Here is a 23,662-nt window from a genome sequence, read left to right on the forward strand (position 1 = left end):
GTGATACAACAATACCTTTGGTCCCACATCAAAAGTCTTTCGAATAATTCTATTTCGATCATGAAAGGCCTTGGTTTTTTCTTTATAAATCTTGGAGCTTTCATAAACATCATTTCAAATTTCCTCAAGCTCTTGCAATTGAAGCATTCTTTGTTCGCCTGTAGTATCCAACTCCATGTTACACTTTTTCACAGCCCACCAAGCCTTATGCTCTAGTTCCATTCGTAAATGACAAAGCTTTCCATACACCAAACGATATGGTGACATACCGAGTGGTGTTTTATTTGTCGTGTGATATGTCCATAAGGCATCATCAAGCCTTACACTCCAATCTTTCTGAGTTGGATTCATAATCTTCTAAAGAATGGATTTAATTTCTCGATTCAAAAACTCGGCTTGGCCATTCGCTTGTGGCTGATAGGAGGTGATTATTTTGTGAGTCACTTGATAGCGCCGAAATAAAGCTTCAATAATCTTGTTGCAAAAATGAGTACCTCAGTCACTAATTATTGCCCTTGGAGTGCTAAAACTCACAAAAATGTTCGAATGAATGAACTCTACTGCTATTTTGAAATTATCCGCTTTGGTTGCTTTTGCTTCCTCCCACTTGGACACATGATCCACCCTTCATAAAATGTATTCAAAACCAAATGAAGATGGACAAGGTCCCACAAAATCAATGGATACATAAAATATCTCGATAATCAGAATGGGAGTTTGAGGCATTTGATCTCTAACAGTCATGTTTCCAACATGTTGACAACGATCACATGACTTAAAAAAAAATCATAGGAATCCTTGAATATCGTAGGCCAATAGAAGTAAAAAGTTTTTTTTGGCAAGAGCTTTTTCGACTCCGAAGGGGCGGGAAAAACCTAGTTTTTCACCTAGCTTAAAAATCGAATTTTTACTTCAATTTTACGCCCTAAATCTACAATCTTGACTACCAAACTGGCTCCTAACTCATACGAAACAATATTTCACTACCCTATTAATTATCTGTCAGCATGCAAACAATCCCCATATATTTTCATCCAAGAACATGAAGGCTTTCAGAAACAAAAACACGCATAAGGAAATTTCTAATAGCAACTAAAAGGACAAGAAAGTTCGTAAAACTTACTCAAGTAAAGATTGAAGTCCAAAGATGCAAGCTATCGGACGTCCGAGTGTAGATGTCTGAAAGTTTCTGGGCTCTGAGGCGCGATTTCTTCGGCGTTCTTCAAGAAGGCAAAGGCGAGTAAAAAGTAAAAATGATAACTTGAGGGTTATTTATGGAGACCAAGGCATGTTAAAAGAGGCAATCATGAGTTACCTTTTTCTAAGTATGGGGAAGTGGAATGGCCGTCGGACACACTTTTGGGAAACTAAAAGGACCTGATTAGACATGATTGGTCACGTTTCTCGAAAAGGCACGGGCGGTTCTGAAAGGTTAGTTTCCTAAGTTTACTTATTGCTGGTCACAATAAATAAACTTGGGGGGCAAATGTTTACCCAAAAAAGGTCACTAATGATGTGGCAAAGACTACTTACACATAGACTAACACGTGGCAGAATTAAAAGGCAGAGGTGTTGTTCGGCTATCGACCAGAAGCGCGCCTCCTTGTCAGAGTTAATGTTTGTCACGACCAAACTGGTCGTGAGACTCGATTTATTTCCTTTTTAAGTCGTAATCTAATATTAACTGCATTTGAATATTTCCTCATAATTATCCTTGATACGCGGTTATTAAGGATAAGATACGACACATTATCATCTGTAACCTTCCTTGAGCCTATAAATACGCATAAAATAGCTCAAGGAAGGGACTTTTGGGGGATTCATTCTAGCTTTTTCGCTTAAGATTGAGAGAAAAGAAGTTAACGTGAATTGTTACCATCCGATTGTATTACGTCTAAGGTCTGTGAAACTCGGGAACCCTAGTTCTTTGATCACAACTTTAGAATTCTATAATAACAATATCACAAAGTGGACGTAGGTCATTACCAATCACTAGGGCCGAACCACTATAATTCTTGGTGTTCTTTACTTTCCATTAGATTGTCTTTTCAAGCATCGTGGTATTTTCCTGTCGTATATTTGACTCCGCGTCGTTGGCTAATTTGAGGGTCAATAACTCAAATGACCAATTTTCCCTCCCACTTAAATTAGGCTTCTAAACCTCCTAAGGGCATTTTAGTCATTACACCCAATTCCCGCTAATTCCTCGAATGTCTCTAATATTTACCACTTACTTCCAGACACCTAACTAATCAATAATTATACTCCTCAATATCAAAATAGACTCCAATATATTCTCTAAATTCCCAGCAATACCCCCAGACTCGCCCCAAGCCGGGTATAAATCTCCGTCGTGACTTTTTCGCTGAACCGCTCACTAGGATCGCCTCAAGTCACATATTACAAATATATCCACATAATAATGTGGTCTCAACAATTTATCACAATTATTTACATTTATGCCCTCAACGGGCCTAAATTACGAATATGCCCTTCTAACCTAGTCAAGGCCTACATGCATACTAATACACATAGACATGCTTCACAGATATTCAAATAATCATATAACATGCTTTTAATCAATTAATTCACATATAATCCAGTTTTGCCCTCCCGGCACACTAATCAAGGCCCTTAAGCCTTATTAGTGAACTTGGGTCGTTACACCCTCATAATTCAATAACCTACGATCACACTCATAGGGTTTTAAGGGGGCATAAGTGGTATACAATCATACCATAGGTTTGAAAAAATATAATATAAAGAAAAAAGAAGAAATGTAATGTCTGGATTATTAACTAGACATGCAGAAAAGTGTTTGGATCATTAACCAAACACGCGAGCTAAAAATTTCTGGATTATTAACCTGACATGAAAATTGAAAATTTGTAAGTGTATGGATTATAAACCAAACACGCAAGCTAAATAAGTTTGGAACAAACTAGCAAAACCCTAATCGATAGTAAACAAGTTGGAATTCTAGATAAACTAACTGCAAACTAAGTCGACTCTGGGGTTGGAAAATTTTGCAGATAAGTTTCAACCTCGCAACCTCGAAGACATAATCGAGGATAAAAAATAGTGACTAGAAAAGCAAAATATAACTAAACTACTAAAATTACATACCAATCAAGTACTTTTAACATGGTAAAAGTAAGGTTCGACCTTGGAAACAATGAAGTCGAACATGGATACTTTGAATAAACTGTGCATGAATGCATTGAAATTTGAACTTAAATCCAATAGATATATTTGTATGAATAAACAAATATAAAAGCAAGTCTTTAATATTAACGTGCTCGAAATATTTCAACCCAGAAATGTAAATCATAATATTAAGGCAAAAGCTAAAAGTAAGATCAAATGCATGAAGATTTTCAAGTCAGAAAATTGTATACATAAAGGTTATAATAACTATTTAATGATAATAAAAATAGCTCTAAATCGAGCTATGAATTGTCTTTGATTGAAGGGCATAATAAAAAAAGGGGGATAATTACAAAAATCATAATGGGACACAGCCCATGATCTCGGCCTCACGGGTTAGACACCTCCCCAACCGCACTGTAGATGCCTTTGCTACCTCCTCAGCTTCGAGTTTGGCCTCTTCCTCCTCAAGTTAAGCTTGCCATTTGGAAATAAATTCGGCCTCGAGTTTGGCTAAGAAGTTGGTGTCGAGGTCGAGATCGTTCACCCAAATACGGTACATCACCATGTCGATGGCGCGGTCCTTTTTGGATTTGAACTCCTCCAGAAGACAGGTTTTCTCGCCTTCAATTACCTCAAAGTTCACCTTCTTTTCCTCCTCCAACTTGGCATTCAGTTCTCAAACTTCCTTGATCTCAGAATCTTTCTCCTTGATCTCAAAATTCTTAGCCTCGACCTTTTTCATGGTCACCGCCATTGTCGATTCGAGGTCAAACACCTTCAAAGCATTCTCCAAGGCATCCTCCAGCTTCATCTCGAGTTTAGAAACCTTCAGAATGGCTGCATCCCTTGTTGCCACCTCCAGCTTCACTGCTTTGAGTTCATCCACAAGCTTTAGCTGGGCATCTTTGGCTTCTTGTGCATGTGCTACTCGTGGCCAACTTATTGCTCAACTTGAAGTTGTGTTGAACAAAGGATGCAAATGGCTGTACGCAAAAATAAATACGAGTTACTAAGTGTACAATATAACTCAGTACAATACAAGAGGGTTAAAGTCAAAATGAATTACCGAAAAGAAAAGCTCGCCACCCTTGTCAAAGATGGTGTTGGCATTGCGGCAGGAGGTTAGGAACTCCCATTGTGGGGCGCCGAGGCTGTTGATACTTTGACCCACGCGGGACAAGACATCTGAGCCCAAATTGACTCTATGCGACCCAGCTGCATTGTCGAGCACATATTCTGGAACGTGAGTTGAAATCGTCCAGAAACATTCCCGTGTAGGGGCTTGTTTTTTCTTGGAAGCACGGGCTTGTTGGGTCGGTGGGGCAATAGGAGGAGGCAGGATGATGGAAGGCGCCACTGGATTGATATCATTATTCACTCTAACCTCGGAAGTAGGGTCGGCAGCCTGATTCGAGTTCTGAGCCACTGAGGCTGGAGGGGCCACCTCAGGCCTTTTGGGCATCTTTGAGGGGCGACCTCCCCTTTGGGATGCCCGTTGGTGCTTGCTCGCCTTCGTAGCCATTGGTCGGTTGAGCACATTATCAAGATCGGAGTCCATTTCACCTGAGAAACATATCATATTTTAGTGATCGAGCATAGGTTACTAAAAGAAGCAAGACTAAGGACAGTAAAAACGTAACTGGTACTCTCGGCCGAGCTTGAGCTAGGGGACCAAGAAATTCCCCTATCTTCTGAAGATGCTGGAGGAGTCCCATCTCTATAGGTGGGAGATAGCCTCGAAAGGTCCTTATATATATTAGTTCCATATTGAACGGCGACCCCATCCCAGACTTCATTTAAACTATACATAGTTTGATATTTCCCTAGCCAGCTATCGAACCTATGAACTCTAAAGTCTACCCATGACCATACAAGGAAATTATTCCTGGGATCCTTAAAGAGGATCAATACGTCGGGTTTGTGCTTAAACAAGGAAGGAGACCACATGGAGGAATCGAGCACATCTTTACCTCTGTCATTCGAGCTCGGTGAAGCTTCATCATCATGAGCTTCGTTGCCCGAGACAAGTCGATCGTGTCGATGAGAAGTAGGGGCATGAAACCGCAAGCTTGAAGATCTCCTCTTGTGGGGAAGTTGATCAGTGGGGAGCGACACGTGGTCCCACCTTGAATATTTGCAGTATGTCGAGTCGTCCGTAGATTGGCCTTCTTCTAAAAGGGCATAAGCTTGGAGCCGGTCTTTGTGAAGAAGGTAGGACAAGGACCTTCGACCATAAGGAAGTTGAAGCATGGTTGTCTTGTGTTCCACCATCGTTTCTAATGGGGTGGGGTGGTGGTAATTGGCTGCAGGAACAAATAAGTGTGAATATTTCGAGCCTAACTAGTCAATGGAAAAAGGGACAAGTATGATGAAATACTTACGGATGCATTGGAAAGAATAATATCTGGAAGGAGCGAGACCGTTCGTCCAGAAAAAGGCGAGCTTGAAATTCAGAGGGTGGTTTGGCATGTCCTCGAAAAGCTTTTTCTCCTTTGGTAGCTCGATAAGTAGTAAAAGACATCCTCTCCACGAGCTCGAGAAGGGTTGCTCTTCAGATAAAAGAGATATATATCTCTTGTGGCGAAGGCCTTTCCCACTTTAGCTCGTGGTATAGCGACCTGACGGATGTCAAAACCTTGAAAGAGTTGGTCTGGAGCTGGAATGGGGCGAGCCCGACGAAATCCAAGAAGTTCTTGAAATATGGCTTCAGGGGTAGTAGGGCCCCCGCCCTCATGTGCTCTGCTACGAACCACACCAACGATTGTGGTGAAACCCGACACCAAATATGGCAGCCACCAAGAACACACGAAATTGGAATGAAGAACCGCGACCCAATGCTTAGCCAAGCACGAACCTTGGTATGAGGAAGACGCCACAAACGGGGATGGGAATCCGTTTGATAAGTCAGGTTGAACGCCACAAGGAACCCCTTGATAAGTTCTAATAGTTTCTTCAAGAACTCAAGAAGAAAAACTCACAAATTTCATTTCATCATAATCTAATTTTTCCAAACGTTTTCAAGCCCTCTTATGGCCGAAATTACATGAAAGAAAAGCCCCTTTTTCTTCCTAATGAAAACCCTAACAATCACAAAAAAAAAAAAGACTCTTGGACTCACACAAGTTAAGTGTTTGACTTTTCACAAGATAAAAAAACAAAGACTAAATAAAACGTGATTAAGTGACTGATTAAAATAAAAATACAAGATGCCAAAATCCAATAAGACTCATTACAAAATATTGATCAAGCTCCTAAACTGGTGTCCTCATCATTCCCCCCCTCTTGACTTGGATCAACTGGAACTTGACTTGGATCTTTAGTCTTGGTGTCCTCATCATGCTTGCGACTCCATGTTGCGAGCTTGATTTTACAGTCGGGATTTCCATCTCTCGAGGCAAAGCAACTCCGTTTGTTTGAGGTTGCTGGTCGGCACACCAGAGTGTCAGAGAGCCTAAGCCTGTGATACGCAGTAACTCGGATATCTGGCTAGTAGATGTGACTGAGCTCCAGTAGTGCTCAGCCTCAAAAAATTCCTCTTTCGAGGTAGGGACTGAAAAGGCTTGGGAGGTGGAAGGACGTGATGAAGAGTCTTCCATTAGAGAAAATAAGAGTACAACAAGCTCGAAGGCGACAGTGACTTTGAGCTTGGGGTCTAATGGAACAGGCCTGATCTCGGGGTTTGGATCCGGATAAACAGAAATTCGGGGTATCCTTCTCTTTTTCTCATCGACCTCATCTATTTGGCGTCGAAAGTGATCTCAAATATCTTCTTGCTCAAACCTTTCTCTGTGCTCGCGTATCAATCGCAGGTTTTGGGTGAAGGGCGATTCAGGATTAGGAGTTGATGGAAGGTAAGGGATAGTGAGCTCAAGTCCCCACCGATTTGCAAAGAAAACTCAGTTTTTCTTCTTTCTTTCACTGGTTCGTGTTTTCTGATAAGTAAGAATGATGATGATGAAGGAGGGTGTATATATATATATACCCCTGTGGGGATGTCAAGGGTCGAATTGATCAGGACCCTTAATTTAGGTTAAAAGAAGATCTAAAGGGTCACATTTAATTGTATCGACTAGCGGCAAAAAGTTCCTAGGAAAGGACAAGTGCAGAAATAGGGGGTACTTGAGTATTCTTTGTGTGCAATCCTTAAGTGACGCATGTCCATACTCGAGTGTGGTAGGTGGCACGTTTTTCGAAAAGTGAAGTTCAAAAGTTTCCTTCTCATAGGATTCGAACCAACACTTTTGAGGGGGCAAAATATTACACCTAAATTTTGACAATAGAAATTATGGTCTTGAAAGACGGGCTCGTAAAATGTAAGCTCGAAATAAGCAAGTGTGCCACATCATCAACATTTACGCATATTGGGTTTGACAGTCTCGCTTGGTATTAAGACGACGATGAAATTGATAAGCTCAGAACTACGTGCAGTCTCGAAGATGTTTCCAGGTTACAAATCAAGATTGAAGCTACAACTACAAGGGTTCAACACTTGTATAAATTCCTGATTTGTTTGTATTGGTGATTGAGTATCAGTGAGGAAGGTTCGAGCCTGGGCATTGCGAGCTCGAAGATAATGATCTCGATAAAGTTACTTGCTAAGGATGAGGTTAATCAAAATGATGAGCTCGTGATGTTGGTTGATCTTGAAAGTATGTAAGTTAAATGTTTGAGATCAGTAGCCATGGGTCGATAATTGAGTTTATATACGATTACTGTTGGAGAATCCCTATTTCTATGAGATTTGTTATAATCTGATAATGAATTTCGATTATCATGAGATATTATGTAATTAATACATTTATTTGTATTTATTTGAAATTTGAATTATAATTTCCCAAAATAAGGGGAAGATGTTTTGTAAACCAGCCTATAAATAGACTGGAGAAATTCATTTGTAGAGACGCTGAAATTGGTACTGGGAATACTCAGCAAAAATTGCTTTCTAAAAGCTTTGAGAGAATTCAATCATTCAATAATATTGACTAGTGGACTAGGTAGATTTTAACTGCTGAACTACGTAAAATATCGTGAGTTTTTATTATTTGTCCTAATTCTGTGTTTACTGCTCTTTTATTCTAAGTTACGAACAACGGCGTCACCAATCATATATTAAATATTTCTTTTACAATGTACGACATTATTTATTTATTTAAATTTTATATGATAACAAAAAAAACATAATAAAAATAAATTAATATATTTTCTAAATAAAACATGGGTTGTACGAATATATACAATATTAATATATTATTGCGAAGAAAAAAGAAAAGATAAACTATATAAATTATAAACTAGTGTAACTTTATAATTAAGCCTTTTTACTAAATTAGTATGATTATAATCTAGATTATACAATTTATCTCAACAAAAAGAAAAAAAAATATAGAGCATACAATTTTGATTAGGTATTAAATATATATTTATTAAATTGCACTTGCCATCCAAAAAACAACAACAATAATAATAATAATAATAATAATAATAATAATAATAATAATACTAATAATAATAATAATAATGGAGTTAGTTCCTCGAAAATTGGAATTTAAGAATGTCGAGTGTATGTGGCACCTAAAAGTCGTCCACATAAGACAGACTTTCTGTTTAATTACATCTTGCATAAATATTCAGGTCATAACCGGTATGGATACGTTGAGCCTGTAGAAAGACTTTGATGACCATAGCAAAAATAGATACTATATGTCATCAGAAAGAAGGGTATTCAGGTAAATCCACTTCTACTCGGGATAGTGGCGGGAAAAGAGCTGAGGAGCACTGAAACAGAGCCCTTTTGGCTCTAACAAACAACCTCCAACAGAATTGAAAAGCAGTTAAAACCAAAAAGAGGTAACAAGTACTGAAGCTTCAACTCTTCAACTCTCTCTCTCTCTCTCTCTCTCATATAAGGGCTGATCTTGATGAAAGAAGAGAGGTAATTAGACAATGTCGATCCCAATACTCGAAGCTTGCAAGAAGAGAAAGAGAAGGCCAAAGCTGTTTGGGTTCCATGCATTTGGAGATTCGATTCGAGCCAGAGGTCCTTTCAGAGAAAACATTCGATCGTTTCTTCAAGATTGTGCCGAAATCGAAGACTACAATCTTGAAGGTATGCCCATTTGGTGTACGCTTCTCGTCCTTGAAAATAGAAGCCTCGTCGTTCCTCTCTACACCATTGAAGAAGACGTCAAAACCTCTCCACTACCCTACTGCGATCACTGCAGATCCACCGGTAATTCCTCTCTTCTTCACTTTGGTTTCGTACGCGTTGTCGTGTTTTTTCCTCAGAACTTTGTTTTTAACTTTCATGGCGTCTTCTGTTTTAATTAAGGCTGGAGCAAGCACTTCGTTACTAAGAGAAAATACCACTTTTTGATCCCAATGGACGATTCGTGGAACAAGCCCTTGGACGATGGTGTTCTTGATACTCATGAATCGCATCTTTTGTATGGATTGGTACACTCTAATGGCTTCGGCCACTTGCTCTGTATAAATGGACTTGAAGGAGGTTCAAAGTATCTGTTTGGGAGGGAAATAATGGACCTATGGGATCGCTTATGCACTAGTCTTCAAGCAAGGTAAGAAAAATAAGCATAATTATCGTTGAAATTTAAGCTTCTAGGGTTAATTTTGTTCGTTAATTTTCAGGAAGATAACCGTGGCCGATACGTCGAAGAAACGATCAATGGATCTTCGCCTTCTCCACGGGGTCGCTTATGGACACCCCTGGTTTGGCAGGTGGGGTTATGGCTTTTGCCATGGAAGTTTTGGGGTGAAGGATTACAACTACGACAGAGCGATTGAGATTCTCTGTTCATTGGAGCTCGAGACGATTATGAACTATTTCAGCGACACAGATAGATTCCAAGAAATCAAGCAAATTATTCGCCATTACAGAGACTTGAGCGAAACCCAATTGATAACGCTCAAAGATCTGTTGAAATTCATGCTCACGGTAAAGTCCAGAGCTCCGGCACAGCGAAAAGTGATAGTAGCAATTTCTAGCACCCCTGCCTGCTCATCATTTTCGATCTCGAAACCATTCACCAGAACATCTTTACAGAGCAATAACAATAAGTCGCAGGGGAAAGACAATGTTAAGCCAGTAAAGTACAAAAGGTTCGGCACTGTAGTGGCTAACATGGACAGCCGGTGGCCTCCCAGGCGACTTGAATTCGCAGCAGATGTGATTGTGAGAGCCCTCAAGGAGAAGAAAGAGAGCAGTTTTGGTAATGGCGGGATGACTAGGCAAGACGTGAGAGACGCTGCTCGGCTCCATATAGGCGACACTGGTTTACTCGACTACGTTCTAAAATCTCTCAACAATGTCATCGTGGGAAATCAGATCGTTCGCCGAGCTGTTAACCCCTCTACAAGAATATTGGAGTACACTATTCATGAAGTTCGTGATTTGGCTAGTAAAGCCGTCTCTGAGCCGTCGGAACAGGAAATGATGGTCAATCAAACTCAGAAGTTCATAGCTACTAATACTCCATCTCCAACTCTGGTTCCTGGGAATGACGTGTACAACGACGTCATTTACCTGTATAGGCACGTGCTTCTGGATTATCCAGCTTCGGAGATTGTTGACTTAGCTACGCAAACAGTTCTAGACACCAAACACTTTGTGAAGGAGTGGCCATTCAAAGACGAAGAAGAGCAAATGTTGACATTCATATGCAGATTTACCCCGAGTTTAAGCGATGGAAGTGGATTTGGAATTAGTGAGATTGTCTCTGTTCCATTGCACGCCACGGTTGGTGAGCTTAAGAAGGCCGTGGAAAGTGCGTTGAGAGACACTTATTGTGTGACAGAGCAAATTTTGGTCACGGATATAGACGGGTTGGAGGAGGTTGACGATGGAGAAGTATTGTTCGGGAGAGTGGAATCTGGTATGGAGATAAGAATCAGGGGAAGTAGTGGTATTAGTAGTATTGGAGTGAACTACAAGAGCCCCGAGGGGCTGCCGAGGCGCCAAGGTGGATGTGACATGTGGATGGTGCGGTGCGAGTGTGGGGCCCGGGATGATGACGGGGAGCGGATGGTGGCCTGCGACATCTGCGAGGTGTGGCAGCACACACGCTGCTGCGGGATCGACGACGCCGAGAACGTGCCGCCGCTATTTGTGTGCTCGTCTTGTTGTGACTCGCTTGTGCCGCCAAGAGTAGCTTATCATGAGGAGGCAGCCTACGGCGCCATGGAGCATTGTGATGATTTGTTGCTGCCGAGCCCTCCATTTGATGAATACGGTTTGGCCATAGGATACTGATAAATATGAGCGGTGACAATGCATCATTAGGTTTTGTGATTTTGTTTTTAAAAGCAATGTACAAGTTTTGTAGAAGAATCTTTGACTTCATTAAGTAACAACATTCCCTAAATTTTGAAACTAAGCTAAGTCTACGATCGCTTACCCCTCTCCCTCCCCCCCTCTCTCTCTCTCAGGCACCCATTTTAAATTAATATACATTATATAGTTAATTATATTGGTTAAATATTGAAATATAGGAACCTATGGGTTGTACTTGTCTGTAAATTAACGAATTAATTAAATACCTATGGTAGCCGGTTTATGTTGGGGGTTGAAAATTTTGGATTAAAGTATGATATTTTGATGGATATAATTGTCATTGCACTTCCCAAATATTACTTTACTATTTATTTATGGGTTGTTTTTTGCAATTTCAATTATTCTTAGTAAACAATTCTTATGCAATGTAAACATGAAAAACACATTAAAGACGAAGATTTACAATGTTTTGCTTTTGGATTGTTTTATACAATTAATGAACTAGGATCCATAGTACGTTTGCTAGTGTTATTGTGGTATGTGGAATAATCTTAAGTGAACCTTTTTTTATTAAATAAAAAAAGTACATAGATTAAACATTTATTATCTTTGAATTTTTAAAAAAATTTAATATTGTTGAATAATCTTAACTGGACTTTTTATTAAAAAGTAATAGTGCACCCGATTTCAAAATTAAAATGGGTTTCCTTAATATTTTAGATTAAAAATAGATAAATTTTAAAATATAACACCACATGGGAGCAAAAAAGAAATCCTCAATATTGATTATTTGTTGAGTCTTTGTCTGTTTTTTTTTCTTATGTCTCCTAAGTTTACTTTAAGTTGCTAAGTATGTGGAAGGGTGGTAGAAGAGTCATGGTAGTCTGCAATTATATTGTCAAGCTCTATCTTTATTTATTTATTTAGTATAATGGTGTTATTTTTATGGGACCATTTGACATATTTGTAATTAATCACTAATCCACCTTGTTATGTAACAAGTTCTCATGCGCCACCTCAAGTCAGACTGTTGCTTATTTATTAAAATATATTGACATGGTATCTTTCATTTCATCTTTCTTAGTTGGCGAACATATGATTGTGCCATTTTTTTTTCTTCTATCAAACTCAATTGTCAATACACGACTACCATGGCTCATTGTGAATACACGGTTACTAAACTTTGCAAGAGCTTTTCCAAAAAGAAGAAAGCATTTCCCTATATAAGATTTGTCTCACATATCCATATATTCAAATAGGCTTCATAGTAAGGACACCACATATGTTAAGCACACATCAAGTCTGGGTATTAAAATCCAATTTAATAAAGGGAAACATGTTCTATTACAGGGAGATCTGTTCAAAAATAACAAACAGGAGACCCTACCGTTGCACAAGTCACAGTACAATAATTTAGAGTATCCAAAGAAGAACCAAGTCCCGTACTTTATAGTTAGAAACTACATCCCTAACTCAAACCTATAACAAAACATTGAAAGTATACCACATGGTCCACGTTATAATACAGGACTACTCTAGTGGAAAAACAATCTTTTAAAAATACTCAGCTACTTAAGTCAGAAGACACCCAACTAAAAAAGACACGATGCGACCTGAGATTTATCATACAACAAGCTTGCGACCTTCTTGGCGCTTCGTGTCCATGATGAGATCGCTGGAATAATGTTTGTGTGCTTAGCCTCCTCAGTTAAAAAGCGGGGGTCTGGTTTGGACCTAATGTAACGTCTCAAATTTGCTAATAACGCTTAGTGTATTAATTAGTGTGCCAAAATGGTATAATTTGATTTATATGCGAATTATGTGCAATTAATTTAATATATGTGTGAATATGCGACATATATGAATTATATAGTAATATGCGTACTTATGCATGTTTATATGTATTAAGTATGCATGCAGACCTCTTTTCGTTAATAAGGGTCTATTTGTAATTTTGATCCGTCGATGGTATAAATTTAGTTATATGTGTTATGAGATTGAGACCACATTATTATATGGATATATTAGCGATATTAGCACGAGGCAATCCTAGTGAGCGATTCAACGGAAAAGTCATAACAGAGTCAAATACCCTGCTCGGGGTAAGCTTAGAGGTATTTTAGTAAATTAGTGTGTAGTTGGGATTTATCGAGTGATGGGTAGTTGTTTGGTGATATTTTGGGTATGTCGGGATTTATAGTGCTATTTGAGGATTAACGGAAAATGTAGCAAAGACGATTTTGCCCTTGGGGCATTAAAAAGTAAGGTTTTAATCAAAGGGCATTTTAGTCATTTTTTGTCAAGGGATAGACTTAGCCTTGGATAGCCTTAGCCATCTAGAGACATTGGGAACCTTAGAACAAGCAAAGAAGCTCACATCTCTCTCTCCCTCTCTCGTTCATCCCTCTCTTGGGCATTTGGGAGGCTTGTGAAATTTTTGGAGAATTGAATAGAATCTAAGGAGCTGAAGCTATGATTGGGATTAAGAGATAGTTTGGGGTCGAAATCTGTACCATGTAGCACCCATGAGCCAAGGCCCAACAAGAAAACCATAACATCATAGCACAATCAATGACAATAACCAAACAATTCTTTAAGCATGATCATATATTCAGCAGCCCATAATATTCAGATAATCAGTAAACATAACTAGTAAACCCACAAACTAATATTAAGCTGTCCTCAGCTACCAGTGGCTGAGCCACGCCCTGTGTGCCAATATAGAGTCCAACACTCTTAGGTTGTTTATCTAGTGTTCACATGGCATAATACCATCGTACAATAATGCATACAAACATAGGGAACCCTTAGTCCCATAACAAACTCACAACCGGGTGCAGTTTTCTTACCTTTGATTTTGACCGTTCTGATTACGAGAAATGACCTTTGAGCACGATCCTTTTCCTAAGCCCTAGCGTACACCTAGTCATAACCAAGATAAGGGATTCCATCAATCACAATTGAATAAAGGCTTCTGGTTCAGGTTCTAACCTTCGGAAGATTGAATTCCACCAAACATGGTAGTGGAATCGATCCCGAGCACCCTATGTTAAGTTCCCACAACTAAAACCTCCTCAAAGCCAAAAAATACCCTTAAGAGTCGCGGCCCTAAGCCCTCCATGCTGCGGCTCGCCACCAACCAGAGGCCTAGCCTCCCCAGATAGCAGACACGGGTCGCGGCCCAGCACTCCTCATGTTGCGGCGCACCCTTCTTCCTCAGCTCCCACCTGTTCTAGAGGGACGCGGCACACCAAGAACAGAGCCGCGACCCGACCCCTTCGAACCCAGAAAACTCACAATTTCTAGCAATCAAACCTCACTCAAACCAACCCAAATCCATCCCAATGACACAAATTAATTATCACAAACACTCTAACATATTCCCAGCAGCAAAACCCAATGAAAACCTAGCTTAGAAACTCATCAAAATCCCACTTCAATCCTTGAAACCCATAAGCTCATAAACCTCTTAGAACAGACAAAAATTCCAAGAATTCAGATGCTAAACTAGAATTAAAAGCTTACCTTTATTGAAGATTAAGTCCACCAAGTAGTTGCTAAGCTAATTCCCAAGTCCTTAGCCTCAATTCAATCTTCAATATCAAGAACCCAAAAACACTTAGAACCCAGCCAAAACTACAGAATTTAGACAGCTAAACCATAACTCAATGCTTACCTAAATTCCTTTATGAACCGCCAAATTGCTACTGAGATATCCCCCAAGATTCCAGCTCAAATCCCTGAGTTTCCAGCCAAATCTCCCTTGGTTTCAATGGTTTCCTTGAGAGAGAGAGATGAGTGAGCTGAGAGAAGAGGGAAGGGTCGGTTTAGGTGTTTCTAGCTATTTCCTTATTTTGTTTTTGTCTTACTTACGTTACTTAAGTTAATCCCAAAGCTTGGGGTACCAGAAACGTCCCCGAGGGCAAAATGGTAAATTTCCCCAGTATTCCCTCCTAAGCTTCCTAACCTCAAATATATCTCCAATTATTTATTTCCATAACCCGATAACCCAAATAACTGTCTAATACCCAAAGTACCCCTTGACTCGCCCCAAGTCAAGTATTGGGTCCCGTTGCGACTTTCTCGCTAACTGGCTCCCTAGGATCGCCTCAAGCTGCACACTGCAAATATATCAACATAATAATGTGGTCTTCACAATTATAACATATAATCACATTCATACTCTCAACGAGCTAAAATTACAAATATGCCCCTTTAAGCTAAACAGGGCCTACATGCGTACTAATACTCGTAGACATGCATTTCATATATCCATATAATCACATAAGCATGTTTATCACAGAATCATGAATTAAATCATTTAATTCACACATAACCCAATTATGCCCTCATGGCATACTAATCAAGGCCCTTAAGCCTTATTAGTAATTTTTTTTGGGTCATTACAATTATCCCCTCCTACTGAGAATTTCGTCCTCGAAATTTACCTGAATAACTCAGAATACTGATCCCGCATTGCTGACTCAAGCTCCCAGGTCGCTTCCTCAACCTTGTTATTCCTCCACAACACTTTAACTAGCATAATTGTCTTATTCCATAGAACCTTGTCCTTCCAATCTAAAATATGAACCGGTCGTTCCTCATAGGATAAATCTGTCTGCAATTCCAAGTCATCATATTACAACACATGCGTCGTATCTGAGACGTATTTCCGCAACATAGAAACATGGAATACGTCATGAACTCCCGACAACGATGGTGATGAGGACACCAAGAGTAAAGTTGACTGAGTTTAGGAGCTTCATGAGTCTTATTGTATTTGTCATTTTAATTTATTTACGTTATTGTTGTTATTTGGTCTTTCTTTATTTTGTAAAAGTCAAACACTTGACTTGTGTGAGCTGAAGAGTTGTGTGAGCCGAAAGGTCTTGTTTTGTGAGCTGAAGAGTTGTGTGAGCCGAAAGGTCTTGTTTATGGTGCTTTCATTAGGAAGACCAAGGGTCTTGTTTTCATGTAATTTTCGTCCTTATAAGGACTGCCAAAACAATGTGAAAGGCAGATTATGTTGAATGAAATTGTGAGTTTATTTCTTCTTGAGTTCTTGAAGAAACTTTTGAACTTATCAAGGAGATTCCTTGTGGCGTTCATCCTGACTTATCAAACGGATTCCATCCCCGTTTGTGGCGTCTTCCTCATACCAAGGTTCGTGCTTGGCTAAGCATTGGGTCGTGGTTCCATTCCAATCTCGTATGTTCTTGGTGGCTGTTCCATATTTGGTGTCGGGTTTCACCACAATCGTTGGTGTGGTTCGTATCAGTTGGTATCAGAGCTTAGGATCATTCGGTTTGGCCTATCCTTTTTTTTTTATTATTATTCTTTCATTTGTGTTTCTATTCTAGTTGTATTTCAATTTTAGGGTTTCTGAAATAAAAAAAAAAAAAATCTATCTATTCGTGTTCTTGATTTTCTTAGTCTTTGTTCTTGTTTTCCTTCTAAAAATCTGAAACCATTATAGTTAATCTCTTTATTCCAGATTGTTTCTTTGTTCAAATCGTGTTCTTATTTCCTTGTTTATATTAGTTCTTTGTGAAATCCCTTGAAATCCGAAACTAATCAACTGAAATTGTTATTGAGTTTGTGAAAATCCTTGTTTCCTTTGTGAAAATCTGAGATTGTTATTGAGTCAATTGTTTACTTTGTGATAGTGCCACGGATTGATTGGTCCTTTTCTATTTTGGGGTTGTTATTTTTGGGAATATTTGTTCTCTGTTATTGGGAGTGTACCACCAATTGTTATAGTGCCACTGATTGAAATTTTGTTTCCCTTTATTTGGGAGAAATTCGAGATTGTTATAGTGCTACAAGTCTATTTGGAAATCCGAAATTGGGATTGGGGTCTCTTGTTCTTGTTGTGAAATATCTAATTGTTCTTGTTCTTGTTGTGCAATCCGAGTTGTATAGTTTTCGAATTGTTGTAGTGTCACCAATTCTGATTCTTCTTGTGTCTTGTATCTGCATTTGAGAAAAAAAAAATATAGAAAGAAAGAAGAAGAAAACCAAGAGGATCCGAACTCTAAAAAAAAAAAAAAAAAAAAGTCTGGAAACCCCTCTTAAAATTTTTTGTTCTATTCTTGTTCCTTATGGTCTAGAGGCCTTATGGCCAAAACCCCACACAAGTGTTCCAAAAATCCTCATTTTTCGTCATTTTCACCTGTTTTCGTCGGTGTTCGTTTGGTTTGTTTGATTGGATTTGCTGCTTGAACCTCCATATCACCGTTTCATTAGTTTTCAAAGGCCTTAAAGAAGAATAGAGTGGAAAAAGGCAGAGGTGTGAGCTTATTTGAGGGTAAAAGCCATCATTGAGTGAAACACAAGTGGACTTGAGTGACCATTTTTTTTTGAGTGAAACACGTGAGGGAGTGTGGTGAGGTCTTTTTCTATAACTGTTCTAACCTTATTTTTGCAGATTTTCAATCATGTCACAAAATACAGAAAGAAATGCAGCCAATGATGCTCTACCACCTACAGTTCCAAATCTACAAATTGAAGCTTTAATGGGGGAGATGAGGAGGATGTTGAGGGAGGAGTGTGAGCAGATACATGAGCGGTTGGATAGGGTAGAAGAGGGGGCACAACGGAGACCAAGGAGGAATAGGGTGCACCAAAGGGAGGATGAGAATGAAGGGGATTTGGAAGGGGTAGTTTCTGATGAAGACTTTGATAGGATGTCGGCGGGTAACCATAGGAGGTATGGTCGGGATAGAGAAGCTAGGAACCAGGTAGATAATTATTTAGGAAATATCAAGATGAGAATTCCAGCATTTCAGGGGAAGAGCGATCCTGAAGCATACCTTGAGTGGGAGAAGAAGATGGAGTTGGTTTTCGATTGTCACAACTACTCTGACATGAAGAAGGTAAAACTAGCTGTCATTGAATTTACTGATTATGCTATTGTTTGGTGGGATCAGTTGTGCATCAACAGGAGGCGAAATGGAGATCGTGCCATTGACACTTGGGAGGCTATGAAGAGGGTGATGAGGCGACGGTTTGTACCATCTCATTATTATCGAGATCTATACCTTAAGTTGCAGGGTCTTCGTCAAGGTTCCAAGAGTGTTGATGAGTATTACAAGGAGATGGAGATGGCTATGATTAGAGCCAATGTGGATGAGGATCGGGAGGCAACAATGGCAAGGTTTTTGAATGGGTTGAACCGAGAGATTGCTAATCCAATTGAGCTACACCATTATGTGGAATTGGAAGATTTGGTGCATTGGCAATCAAAGTTGAGAGGCAGCTCAAGAGGGGTAGTACAAGTTCAAAGCCAAGACCGAGCCCACACAATTCAAGTGCAACACCTTGGCGGTCGAGCTATCCAAAGAAGGAAGAAGACCAGCCTACTTCATCCTTTACACCAAAACCAGCCACGACCCCTCAAGGTAAAACAGCCCCTACTTCGTCCCATTCTAGTGAGATAAAATGTTTCAAATGTCAGGGGCGAGGACACATAGCTAGCCAATGTCCAAACAAGCGAGTTATGGTAATTCAGGATAATGGGGAGATAGATTCCGAAGAGGAAGATGATCTTGATGACATGCCACCATTGGAGGACGCTTCTATGGGTGATGAGGAGTTTGGGGCAGAATCTGGTGAAATGCTTGCACTAGTCACAAGACGAGCCTTAAACTTGCAAGCAAAAGAAGAGGAAGAAGAGGTACAGCGAGAGAACATCTTTCACACTCGTTGTCATGTGAAAGACAAGGTATGCAGTGTTATTATTGATGGTGGTAGTTGCACTAACGTTGCTAGTTCTTCCATGGTTGAAAAGCTGGGGCTCCCAACGCTTAAACATCCTCGTCCATACAAGTTGCAGTGGTTGAATGATAGTGGTGAAGTGAGGGTTACAAAACAAGTTCTGGTATCATTTCGAATTGGCAAATATGAGGATGAGGTATTGTGCGATGTGGTTCCAATGCAAGCTGGACACCTCCTTCTAGGAAGGCCTTGGCTATTTGATCGGCGAGTCCAGCAGGATGGCTTCACCAACAAGTATTCATTCACGTTCCGTCAACGAACAATCACTCTAGCTCCATTGACGCCAAAGCAAGTATATGAAGACCAAGTGAGGTTGCAAAAATTGAGTGATAAAAAAAATTTGAGTGAGCAAAAGAAGGAGAGTGAAAAGATGAATGAGAGTGAGAAAAAAGAGAGACAAAGAGAGAAAAGGGTCGAATCAAGTGAGGGAGAAAAGAAAGAGAAGAGTTCGATCAATGAGGGAAAATTAGAGAGAAAACAAAATAATTTTTATGCAAAAAAAAGTGAGGTTAAGCGAGCATTGCGTACAAAACAACCAAAGAATTTACTCATGTACACGGAGGCTCTTTTAAACACTAACCAACTTGATGCTAACAAGGGTCGTCACAAGCAGGTTTTTGATCCCGGTGATTGGGTATGGTTACACATGAGGAAAGAGCGATTCCCAGCACAAAGACGTTCCAAATTGCTACCTCGAGGAGATGGTCCGTTTCAAGTGCTAGAAAGGATCAATGACAATGCCTACAGACTCGATTTACCAGGTGAGTATACTGTTAGTGCTACTTTTAATGTTTCTGATTTGAGTCCTTTTGATGCAGGTGATGATTTGAGGACAAATCCTTCTCAAGAGGGGGGAATGATGAGGACACCAAGACTAAAGATCCAAGTATAGTTCCAGTTGGTCCGGTGACGAGGGCGCGAGCCAAAAGACTCAGTTTAGGAGCTTGATCAATATTTAGCCTCTTGTAATGAGTCTTATTGTATTTTGTCATCTTGTCTTTTTATTTTTAATCACGTTTTTTATTTAGTCTTTGTTTATTTTGTGAAAAGTCAAACATTAGACTTGTGTGAGTCCAATAGTCCTTTTGTCTTTAATTTTCGGTTTTCATTAGGAAGACAAAGGGTTGTCTTTAATTTTCGGTTTTCATTAGGAAGACAAAGGGGTTGTCTTTAATTTTTTGTTTTCATTAGGAAGACAAAGGGGGCTTGTTTGATGTAATTTTTCGGCTATATTAGGCCTTGTTAACATTTGGGAAAGGCAGATTATGATGAAATGAAATTTGTGAGTTTTTCTTCTTGAGTTCTCGAAGAAACTATTAGAACTTATCAAGGGGTTCCTTGTGGCGTTCAACCTGACTTATCAAATGGATTCCCATCCCCGTTTGTGGCGTCTTCCTCATACCAAGGTTCGTGCTTGGCTAAGCATTGGGTCGCGGTTCTTCATTCCCATTTCGTGTGTTCTTGGTGGCTGCCATATTTGGTGTCGGGTTTCACCACAATCGTTGGTGTGGTTCGTATCAATATACATTTTAGGTTTTCGTCCCTGTACAATTCCTCAACCGTGGTGGCCGAGCAGCTGACAATGTACACCTCACCCCCAAAGCTCTCCAACTCATGGTTGATTCAGCCTACCCTTGCCTTTAGCTGCCCCAGGTAGCACCCGTTAGCCGAGGCCCAGCAAGAAAGCATGATATCATAACAAGATCAACTTTATTAATCAAATAATCCATAATGTACAACTAGGAATTCGGCATTTCATAACATTTAACCAATCAGTAATGCTCAGCAGATTAACAGTTTATCATCCAGACAGTCAACCAATCATATCCATAACACAATATTCACGCTCATAATCAAGAGTTTATCACATCCATAAAATAATATTCAGGGTCAGCGCCCTTAGGTCGCACCCTCTATTTAACACACTGTCTTCGGCTCACTTGGGCCGCTCCCAGTGTAATACTCACTGACTTCAGCCAGCTTAACCGAGCTCAGTAATAAATAAGCTGCCTTAGCTACCAGTGGCCAAGCCGCGCCCTGTGCGCAAATATTGATTCCAACACCCTTAGGCCGGTTATCGCATGTCCAATGGCATAATAATACCATCTCATGACGTGATATACAAATATAGGGAGCTCTTAGTCCCATCGTGTCCACATGGTTAATCACATTCACGTAACAATGCATACAAACATAGGGAGCACTTAGTCCCAACCTAACCACATAATCAGGTGCAGCTTTCTTACCTTTCGATTCGCTAGCTTTGATCACTTGACTCCTTGAGCACGATCCCTCTCGAGCCCTAGCGCTCACCTAAACACAATCATAGGTCAAAGTCATCACCAAACCTCAAGTCCAAAACCTAGCCTCGAGACCAATCCCGAGCCCCCGGGAAGTCCTAGTTCCACCAAACAAGGCGGTGGAACCAAACCCCAAACCCTTGGTAAAAAACCCTTGCAAATAACCCTAAAATCCCTTTCTGGAAACAGGGCAGCGCTACAACGCTCTTAGGAGGGCGCTACTGCTACAAGCAGAACCAAATTCCCCCAGAAAGCTTGGCCTAGCACTACAGCGCCAAAGGCTTGCGCTGTAGCGCTAGTCACAGACAGGCAATACCCCATTTTTCCATCCTGCGATTTCCTCGATCGAAACTCAACTAAAACCTCTCCAAACCTTCACCAAACTCAAAAACAACCTTAACACTCCACTCATGCCAAGCACCCCCAAATACCCAGAACTAAAACACATGCATCCCTAATCTCAAAATTCACCATAGCCACTTCTAGATATCAAAACTCAGTAGAAACCAGTCAAAACATCAAAGTTAAAAGCTTAGAATTTCTTACCTTTAGTGGGAATTCGGTTTCAAGACAACCTCTACACCTCCTTAGCTTGCTCTCCCTTAACCTTTGGCTTGAATTCCCTAAAGTCCCCATCAGATTCAACTTAAACACCATAGTTCAAAAACCAAAACCAAAAACTGAAGAACTCTAAAGTCTTACCTCAGGTAATGGTGTGTTCTTGCTAAACCCCTGCCAATTCTTCAAACCTAGCTTAGGATCCTTAATGCTCAGCCTAACCCTTTAATCCACTTAAGGGCATTTTAGTCATTTCTCCCCAATTCCCGCTAACTCCTCCAGTGTCTCTAATATTTACCTCTTACTACCCAATACCTAATTAACCACCAATAATATTCCTCGATGTCAAAATAGACCCCAATATACTCACTAAATTCCCATTTATACCCCAGGCTCACCCCGAGCCGGGTATAAATCCCCGCCATGACTTTTTCGCTAATCTGCTCACTAGGATCGTCTCGAGTCACAGATCACAGATATATCCACATAATAATGTGGTCTCAACATTAGCCTACCAATATACACACAAGTACACAATTACGGTCTCAATGAGCCAAATTACCAAAATACCCTCACAGCAGAGTATATAGCCCCATGCATGCCTTTATCATCATATAATAATATGACCCACATAATCATGCATATAATCATATAATAGCACAGTAAATCAATTATGGCCCTCCTGGCCTCCTAATCAAGGTTCTAAACCTTATTAGGAAATTTGGGTCGTTACAACTATCCCCTCCTCACAGAAATTTCGTCCTCGAAATTTTATCTGAACTGCCCGGAATGTAAATTCCACACAACTGATTCCAGTTACTACGGTCATTCATTGACCCTACCATATCTAGAGCGTTACCTTAATTCAAGGTACAATCGTGTTCTTCAAAACCTTATTCTTTCTATCTCTTAACTGAACTGGTTACTCCACATGGAATAACTGCATCTTTAACTACAGATTCCTATCAATCAACACATGAGTTTCTCCAACCCATGCTCTCAACAAGGAGTGCAAGACCCACCATGCACAACTAACAGTGCCCAAAACTGTGATCAATTTAAAAACAACCTCACTGATCCTTTTCCGGATTCAAACGGTCTTATTACTCTTGGGTCCAACTAGCTCTTCATCCCTTTTATCTCTGGTGACATCCTAAGGAAGATACCATCTTCTACTTGAAACCCCATACTCCTGTTTCCCAATTCAATAAAGCTTTTCCATCTACTTTGAAAAGTAAGTTTCCATGCTCTGACCTTTGAATAATCTCAATGATCCCCTGAACTACCTCCGGATCCAAATACAACACCTCACTTATCTCATTCCAACAAATGGATGATATACAATCCTTATTATACTCCATCTTATCAAGTGTTCTTCCAATAACTAGATAACTCCCTTTCTCTCTGATTTGCCACCAGTCTGAAAATAATAAAATTCATCAGATACCGATTATCTATTCATCGCTTTCCTTAATCATCCCAAGACCTGAGAGTAAAAAAAAGTCCTCATTCAATGAAATTAACCCCGAATCCCATGGAGGCTTACCATCCATCTTGTTTAGAGTTCTGAATACTGGTCATTCGTATAGAT

General features: G+C 39.9%; 1 protein-coding gene across 1 annotated transcript; it reads left to right on the forward strand.

Annotated features, from left to right (window-relative positions):
- The first annotated feature begins 8,527 nt into the window (after positions 1-8,527).
- Positions 8,528-11,631, forward strand: LOC133818652 (PHD finger protein MALE MEIOCYTE DEATH 1). Its single transcript, XM_062251660.1, has 3 exons — positions 8,528-9,379; positions 9,479-9,725; positions 9,796-11,631. Exons 1-3 carry the CDS (start codon positions 9,094-9,096, stop codon positions 11,414-11,416), a joined length of 2,154 nt encoding a protein of 717 aa, XP_062107644.1. The 5' UTR covers positions 8,528-9,093; the 3' UTR covers positions 11,417-11,631.
- The last annotated feature ends 12,031 nt before the right edge of the window (positions 11,632-23,662 follow it).

Source organism: Humulus lupulus, chromosome 2, assembly GCF_963169125.1.
Source record: "Humulus lupulus chromosome 2, drHumLupu1.1, whole genome shotgun sequence".
In the NCBI taxonomy this organism is placed as follows: Eukaryota; Viridiplantae; Streptophyta; class Magnoliopsida; order Rosales; family Cannabaceae; genus Humulus; species Humulus lupulus.